The sequence below is a fragment of the Pinus tabuliformis genome, chromosome Q (genome assembly GCF_031772625.1).
Source record: "Pinus tabuliformis cultivar Carrire ecotype Pingquan chromosome Q, CPIR1, whole genome shotgun sequence".
Lineage (NCBI taxonomy): Eukaryota > Viridiplantae > Streptophyta > Pinopsida > Pinales > Pinaceae > Pinus > Pinus tabuliformis.
The window spans coordinates 1,174,033,705-1,174,043,296 of NC_142296.1; the positions used below are offsets into that span (position 1 = coordinate 1,174,033,705).

Here is a 9,592-nt window from a genome sequence, read left to right on the forward strand (position 1 = left end):
TAAATGCGAGGATTTTGTAAGTTGAGGGAAAATTTGGTCATTTGTTCTTACCTATTCATGTTACCAAATTGCATGGTTGTCTAATGGGGGAAGGAGAACCTTATAGAGACTAAGTTTCATGTGGAATATAAGACAATATTATCGTAAGAACATCTTTATTTTCCTAGCATAGATATTTGAGTGGCCACTTTATATTGGGTCCCTATTAGAGGGAGTTAACCTAAGGGAATACAGTTGAATAGAAGAGGGATACACTCTTGGGTTGTGTGGGCTTAGGGGGGAAAGGGAGTTAGTGACTGGAATGGATATATAATTCAAATATTTATGTATCAAAGGATATTATATTGATCGATAGAGTGATCTTGTTAGCCTTTATGGGTGGCCTTCTATTTGTAGGTTTTAACCCTATACAGAAATTACCTGCATACGAATTCTTAAACAAAGAAAATAAACAATGCGAGAGCATAACCCATAAAACACATATGCACAGAGATTTTTTTCCCTGGATCCAAAACCGGGACTACCAGCTTTATTTTTCATTATGTTCCTTTCAATGTTACAATACATATTTATACATGCCGAAGCATCCAATACCATGGACCGAAAAACCATCGCGTCCAATACCATGTGCGAAAATCATGCACAAAACCATAGGTAGGTTCGCCCAACCTAATATAGGGTCCAAAAAAAAATTTCCCGGGGCACTGCCCCAGACCTCGTAGAGGGGGGCTACCCGCCCCCCTGATAGGGGGGGTTGCCGCCCCCCCTGTGACCCCCCCGCTGCGCAATCGGCGCAACGAAGGGGGGCTACCGCCCCCCTCTAACCCCCCGTTTAACTACGCAGGTTAGTCATGGAAAGAATATAACACAACCCAACACTATTGAGACTCTTCAAACAACAAATTCAAGGGCAAGGAGAAATGTCCCTAGTAAATAGCTAGTTGATTAATTTTGTTAAGATAAGTGTCCTATTTTCATTTATGCTTTGATGTAAATATTTATGTGTATTTATTATATGCTAATTTCTATTACAATTTTAATGGACATAATATATTATATGTTTTTGTTAATTAAGAATTTTTTGTGTATATATTAATGTTGAAGATGAGGCAGACGTCTTGGTTCTTGTGCAAGGAATAATTAATTAAATGACATTGAATTTATTGTTTATGAGTTATATAAGCCAGGATAACAGAAAAATAAAAATCAAGTATTTGTAAAGCATAAAAGAGGTTAGTGAGACCCAACTTATATCTTGATATAGTACAAAAGGAAAATAACCTACTTAGTTCGGTATAATATTCACTTTGTATTCATTTTCCGAACTCATTCCAAAACATTTTGTTTTCATCCAATCCTATCGAGATGTGTTGAATGGTTATGACATAGTTCTAAATAAAACTTAGTTTATTCCAGCAAACTAATTTCTTCTAAAATGTAATGAAGAGAACCCAAGTTATCTTTGATAACTCTTTTCCTTTAGAAAGTAGTGAAGAGTGAGTTTTGATACCAATTGTGACATCCTACAACCTACCCAATTTCTCCTTTGCAAAATGAAGTTTCTACCAAGGTTATTTTGGCAATTGAGGTTGTGTGTTGTTACCTTGCCTTGACTGTAAGGGCATGGCCAATGTGTGCCTACCATGACCAGACCATTCCTCTTCATTTAAGGTCTACTAATAACATTTCCATAAGGTGCAATATTTTAAATTCAACTCAGTCCCACTCAACCAACATCAATAAATAATAGGTATGCATCTATTTGTGGCCTTTAAAACACCCTAGTAGTATTTTAACACTTAGCCAATGTTTCAGTACTAAGCCAACACAAACAAAACCAAGGAGTAGTAGCATACATCAATCATAAAGAGTCCACAATGCACATATATGGGTGACACTTAAGGTATATGCCTTAATTTTATTATATGAAGAATGTCATGGATATAAAAAAAGAGAGTTGTATCCTCCTACCTACCACTCTATTACAAATATATAATGAATTTAAGTAAATAAAGCCTTTTACCTATTTCCCAACATGATCACATAATAAAACCCCCAAAGCTAATGCAAGCCTACCTCCTATATGTCGTATCTTCTTCTTCTTCTCACCTAGATAATCCAATTCACCCTATTGTTCCTAACCCTCAACTTAGAACAATCATAGATGTCATTTACACTCTTGGTGAATGATTATCAATCCCTTAGCACCATTGAGACAACCACCATTTATATAAGGCTTTTCTTACACTTGCAAGCCCATCCAAGCCTAAGTGGAACCATGTCTATCCAACGGATGTGCACCCTACAAATGTATCCCACAATTGCACCTCATAGATATTGTGCTTAAAGGATTTTTTCTCAACCATGGTAGCCCCCAAGTGTGGAACACCAAGATATTTGGGTCCACAAGTAGTTTAAGAACCCAACTCTATAAATTCCATCCAAACTCTCTTTGCCACTTTGGCTGTCATGCTTAGTGCACATATATGGGTGAGGTTTCCCCATGAAACCCTCTTTACCTTTCCTCACCTAGTTCCCTTCCAAAATTTTGGTTTGACCAACTAATATGAGCTACAAATATTTATAGTGCACCCAATATGAGCAAGGATGCCCAACATTTCCATGATGTGTGTGTCTTGCAAATGAACCAAGGCACTCCACTTCTAGCCATCAACCTTACATCAATTATGTCTATGGTAGTTAGTGACCACTAAGATGATCATGTGAAAAAGGTTCCCAAAGCCTTTCAAGGCTACAACCTTAAAAGCATCCTCTTCCATTACTCTCTTAAAATGGAGTGAGAAAGTAGTAGCCCTAATTCAGCCTATTATGATTTATCTTTCATTAACATTTGTAATTGTGAGAGAGATTTTCTCTTTCTTCATGTTAGCCAACACATAAGTGTACAATAACTACTTTATTATATCATTACTTTCCACTGGTAGGAAAACATGACTTCTAAATGAATGAGAAAGTAGATGTATTACTTTAATTTTAATATTTATGTACAATAAGTATTTTATATATTCTTACTCTCCACTTGTAAGAGAGCATGACTTCTAAATGATGATATTGTAGATGTATTACTTTTAATTTTAATAGTTTTTATTACAAAACGCTTCTTAATTTGCTTAAACTTTCTCCATTTTTTCATATAGATACAACACTCTTAAATGGCACAAATAACATTTTTATTCAATATCTTAGATAACAAATATGCTAAAAGTAACAATTTTGTTCTAGAATTTCACAACCAAATTACAAGCATATCAAAAATAAACTTTTTTATTCTACAATTTTTTTTTTTTAACATTATAATTCCATAGAGGGATAGAATTTTAGCATGTATATTTCCACAGTTGTTGGGAAAATCCTTGAAAGCAACACAGTTGTGTGGCCTGGCTTTCAAGGATTTGCCTGAAAAACCTTCACCTATCTTCAGGGACTTTTTTAATTGATAATATAAAAAGTATTGGACCCATTTAAGATAAAATATAACCATTGAAAAAGAAAAATATTACAATTCTAATTTAACTTGCGGCAAATATCAAACACTACATGGATTTCTTCCCAATTTTCGTTTTGCAAATTATATTATCAAACAAAATTAAAATTTATAGTAAGTAAATTGCAAAATAAATTTTAGAAAAGAAATAAAGAATATATTATTAATTATTTTTTAAATATTCTTACCATATTTTATTATTATTTTTTATTTCATAAATAAAAAGATAATTAAATAAAAACTAAAACTTATATTAGCTAACCAATTACCAACGCATTTTTAATTGTATTATTTATATCATGATAACATTGTTTTAAATTATAATAATGATCCTCTTATCTATTCAAAATGCTCATATTTAAAAATCTACTTTTAATTAGTAAATATTATTTACATTTCAAATTATAAGGAAATTTTAAGTTAAAGTATTATATACAAATTAGACTCTTAACTCATATATCAACGCAGTTTTAAAAACATTAATGTGTATATTATCTTTTATGGACCTCTATTAACGTTAGACATTGTACGATGTATCCTTAAACAATATGTCTACCCATCACCTTAAAAGGTCGGAGCGTGGAAGTAATATTGTAAGTCCCTATGAACCCCAACACACTGTGAGCGTCTCGTAAGCTGAGATACGTTGTTATTTCATTGATTTGTTCCGTGCCCAATATGCCAACCGATGACCTGGCATATTTTTATTACATTTTTCAAAGTAGATTTATTCTAATAATAGAAAATGAATTTTATAACAGTAAAATCACTAGGGTTTGGTCAGAGTGGACAAGACCCTAACAAAAAGGACTTGTCCAATAAATTTTTTTTTTTTCTTTTTCAATAAAAAATATCAACTTGCTTAATTCATTGTGTGATTACAAAAGCTTGAATACATAAAATACCAACTTTTTCTATCTTAACAAATTGATAATTTTTATTGGAATATATATATATATATATATATATATAATTTTTATAGAAAAAATATAAAAATAGTAATTTCTATATTAGAAAATTTTATAAAATAACATATTGCAATTAAGAAAAAGATAATTCTTACTTATAAGAAATTATAAAATAGAAAATTGGTAGCAAATCAATAACTCTTATATAAAACATAAAAAAACCAGTAATTTTTATTTTGGAAAAAAATCACTTATACAACTTTTATATTTTTATTAAAATTTTCAATATAATAATGATTTATTTAAACTTACAAAAAAAATTATATATATATAAGTATTTGTAACATGTATAGTATCCAATTTTTACTGTATTGAATCTTATAAGGTCAAATTTTTTCCATATCGTATCATCCGAATCCGAATTTAGTAACTATGCTCGCGTTGTCAAGATCGGTACCGTTTTCAGATATTGAATACAGTTCTGGAATAGAAACAATGGGTAGATGCCATGGTTGGGGACTAGGCAGCACTCTGAAACTATGTTGGACAGACCCTCAGTCTTCAAGCAGAAATGGAAGAAAAAATAAGCTAAAATACACTGAAGAGACGGGTGGGAACCATGAGACATCCTACATTTCTGCATTACCAGAAGACCTGCTTGCGGATTGCTTGGCTCGGCTGCCACGCTCATCGTTGCATGCCTCCATGAATGTGTCTCACGAATGGAACAGACTTCTAACATCGGAGGCGTACTATGCCCTTCGAAAGAAAAATGGCAGAAGAGAGAATATGCTGCATGTATTTTGCAGAGGAAGATCTGGTCTAAAATGGGCCATTTACAATAAGAACACTAATGTATGGACGAGAGGGTCACTGTCTCCTCGAATGGTGATAAATATGTGTGGCAATGCATGGTTGTTGGATTATCTTGGGGGTGAAAATCCAGTTTTTTATGCCCAGCCTGCAGTTTTGAATCAAAAGATCTTCATTCTAGGTTATTATTCTCACAGAAGAACTCACCCTAGTTGTACCATAGTTTATGATACATGGACAGAATCCCTTGTTCGCAAGGCCCCCATGATGAGCCCTAGAAGGCACTTTGCCTGTTGTGTTATTTCTGGTAGGATTTATGTTGCAGGAGGCTCCATGAAAAAGAGGCGTGCTAGCAGAGAGGCCATTGTGTATATTCCCGAGTGTGATTCATGGAAACCTATTCCAAAAATGCCCACAAAGAGATCTGGCTGCTTGGGTGCTGCTGTGGATGGAATTTTCTATGTAATTGGAGGTTATAACGTTGGTGGAAAAAACAGCTGTTTCTCATCAGCAGGAGGCCAGTATTTATATATGAGTTCTATGGATTCATATGATCCCAAGACAAATACATGGCGCGAGACCAAGGAGGGCCCGCCATTGTTGGCTCGTGTGATAGCTTGTACCGTGATGGGATCACATATTTATGTGTTGTGCAGCGATCCAGCTCAATTGTCTTTCTTTAAATATGATACTGTGAATGACTCATGGAGCAGGATTAGACTTCCCTTTATTCCCAACTTTAATCTAAATTTCTCCTGTGTTACAATGGGTGCCTGCATTTACATTGTGCAGGTCCAAGGGTGCATGGCTGATCTGCAAGGGAGAAGTGGATTTACCAGGTTAGTGTTGATTTATGACACTGAGATGCAGATTTGGTCCCGAGGACCCGATTTGCGTTTATTGGGAAATGGTGCCATTTGTGCTGCTGTGGAATGTTAGTTTATTTAGTGGATCAATCAGGGTGCGTGAACAATATCACTCAAGATTTCATTTTGTTGGAAAATATCCCAATTCCATTTTGGAACCTTTATGCATTGCACAGAATAATTTTAGTAGCTGGTTTTTTTCATTGTAAAGTTTTTCTTTTATTTTCATAGGTTATTCAGCAGAAATTCAGTTACACTTTGTTCTCAATGTCATTCCTTCTGCAGGTTACACTTTGTTTTCAATGTCATTCCTTCTGCATTTTTAGGTTGTTTTAGGTATTACATTGTTTAGTCTGTGTGAGATGAGAATTTTCTTTTTAAAAAGATAGTTAGCACAATCTATCTGAGTGCAGGAGGTCTTCAACCATACCTTTTGAATGGAGGTTTATGTAAAGAAAAAGGAGGTTTATGTAAAAACAGGTTTCAATAAAGAAATCTTTAATATAAGCATCTATCTAGAAAAGCTACTGGAAGCAAGCAGATGTAAATGATTCTTAGTAAGCACAAGAAACACACCCAAATTGTAGCTAGTAGATTTAGAAATTTGGAATAGAAGTATAAAATCACAGAAAGCTTATGCAAATTGTTCAGGGTGGAATTAGAAACTAGAAGTTTATATATATATATATATATATTATTGGAGAAATGGGAAATTGAGTTGGTTTTTCACTGGCTCTTGATAGGAGGCAATTGTTGTCTTCTGCTATTATAACTTTTAGGTTCCTATGTATGAGTTATTTTTGTGACTAGAGGAATGGACAACTAGTCAGTTCTTATGTGTGAATTATTATTGTGAGTAGAGGACTTGGCAATTGGGCCAGTTTCTTACTAGGGAGTTCCTATGTGTGAGTTATTATTGTGACTAGAGGAATGGGCAACTTTCTTACTGGGGAGTTCCTATGTGTGAGTTATTGTGACTAGAGGAATAGGCAAGTGGGTCAATTTAAGCCCTAGGTAAGTATGCTTTGCAAACAGTTGAAATTGGGGATTTGAACCTCTAACCTTTTAGCACATAACACTTCATTTTCAAAGCCACTACCAATCAAACTTCTCTCAAAAGCTATTATTGAGTTATATATTAAGTACAATTTAAATAAATTTGATAATTAAAAATATGTTTTCTTATAAAATTATATACTTGTAAATTTAAATAAACAAAATTTAAATCACTATGTTTTCATAAATATTTTTTTAATATTAGTTTAATATCTTTTTAAATAATAATTTTATTATTAAATTATTATTATAAAAACAATAATAACATTGAAAAAATATTAGTTTTGGTTATTGGAAAAATTAGTTGTTATCCTCTCCACTGAGGTTCAAGACTTATACTTAATGCCCAAAACATTTTCTTAGTTTTACCACACAAGTACTAGCTACTACTAATTATATAATTTTTCATATAAACTAATTGGTAAATAAAAAAAATTATGACATAAGAAAAATAATATTATTTTAATTTAATTATAAGATAACTTTAATTATGCAATGTTTAATAATGAACGTGGAAAATTATTATTAAAAAGGAAATAATTTAACAAAAAAAAAAAATTGGAAAGTAAATTATATATATAAATAAATTTTACATGATTTTTAAAGCTAATCTTGTTTATGATTAGAAACCTGTGAACACTTTGAAACCATCTTTACTTTTACATTCTACACATATTTAAACATTATAAATATAAATAATTATTTAAATTCTATTATTTTTAAATGGTCAAGAGACTATATTATCAAGGTGTTCTAAACATAATAAATATAAATAATTATTTAAATTATATTATTTTTAAATGGTCACAAAGACTATATTATCAAGGTGTTCTAACGAAATCAAGTAAAACAATCAATTATTTCTCTATCCCAGGCCATTGCCCTTATATATCTTTTATCTACATATCTTAGGTTTTTATGAAAGGAAAACAAACAACTATAGAAAATTTATTCCTAAAGTAATAATAACTAAAACTCAAATAAGAAGACATATGTAGATTGAATCTCAAAGTGGTGAGTTTTACCAAAATATGTAGAGGTGGAACAAGATGCCATAAATATTGCAATTTAACACTATTCCATAGAAATTTTCTAGGTATTCCACAAATGTTAGATTGTTAATGTTACAGTGACATGGAATATATATGAATGTGTTAAATTCTTTAAATGTGGCATCTAAAGTGTTTAACTTTCTTAAAGACAAGATTTATATTTTAGAATCTATAGAAAAGTTTCAAAATTAAAGTTTTAAATATGTGAACACTCTCGCAAGTTCATGTGGTAATCTTCTCAAGTCAAATAATTTTATGAAGTATTTGCACTAAGTAGAATCTTAATAGTGGAATGACACATTTAATGAAGAAAGGAAAAGATAAATAGAAAGTACTATCATTATCATTAAATGAGATTTTATGTGTTCTATGCTTTGTTTTCTAATGGTTGACTTGTATGTTTAGGTTTCTATATTCATGCATGTTTTGTAGGGGCATGCATAGGTCAACGAGGATGTTAGGAATATCATTGTAAAATCACTTGATGTGGTCAATGACTACCATTTTTGTATATTTTGTTTGTTCTACGTTTCTTTGGTTTAATCTATGAATCATTCAAAGGAGTGGGATATTATTCACAAAACATTTGATTTGATGTGATGGGTGTGTGGGTAATTCAAATCAAAATGGTATTTTTATTTGCGTAGATAACTTCATAAGATATAACAATCCAACACATAGTTTATTGAAGCAAGGAATGGAAAGGATGAACATGATCTTGCAAGGGAATGAAGACTTGAAAGGTAAAAAATGAGTTATGATGTGGTCCAACTGAAATAATTTTCCAATGTAATAGATTATACATTTATGTAGTGCTTCAACACAATTCTCATTAAAGAAAATAGAATAGAAATTATCATCCATAGATGAAAATCCTCATTAAATTCTATATGCAATTAGTATTCTAGATATAATACATTAGAGAAAATCTAGCATGGATTAACAATACTTCACAAAGTTAGTTTGTAAAGTTCTCATTGCAATGAGAATATTCTTTATGAATAATATACCACACATCATTATATATTATGAAGGATTTAACACTAACCAATCCCTTAATGCCTAATTAAGGATATGGGTAGTAAATTTCATCTTTCTTTTATTTTACTCAAAGCTCTTTTATGAGATGCATTCACTTGTGCTCATTCAGAGCTTTCCAAGAATATTAACTTGATTAAAATGCCAGTATGGATCATCCACATATGATCATTTGAATCTTTTCACCCTTGATGTCACATTAGCGTCACCATGCAACTACTATATCATAGATTATGCTACACCTCAAGTCCATGTGTCACCCTTGGGTGGTTCCATGTTAACACCAGGGCATCTTTGGCCCTAGCATGTTAACAAGAGGGCCACTCAGCCCTACCATGTCATTTGTCAGCCCAA

The 9,592-nt window shown here is 32.0% G+C and overlaps 1 protein-coding gene across 1 annotated transcript; it reads left to right on the plus strand.

Annotated features, from left to right (window-relative positions):
• Positions 1-4,845: 4,845 nt before the first annotated feature.
• On the plus strand, positions 4,846-6,165 carry LOC149223871 (F-box/kelch-repeat protein At5g26960-like). The gene has a single exon (XM_089388025.1). The coding sequence runs from the start codon at positions 4,846-4,848 to the stop codon at positions 6,163-6,165; it is 1,320 nt and encodes a 439-aa protein (XP_089244151.1).
• Positions 6,166-9,592: the final 3,427 nt, after the last annotated feature.

What these genes read in the sequence shown, in the direction of transcription:
- LOC149223871 (XM_089388025.1), top strand. Translation starts at nt 4,846, where the DNA reads ATGCTCGCGTTGTCAAGATCGGTACCGTTTTCAGATATTGAATACAGT.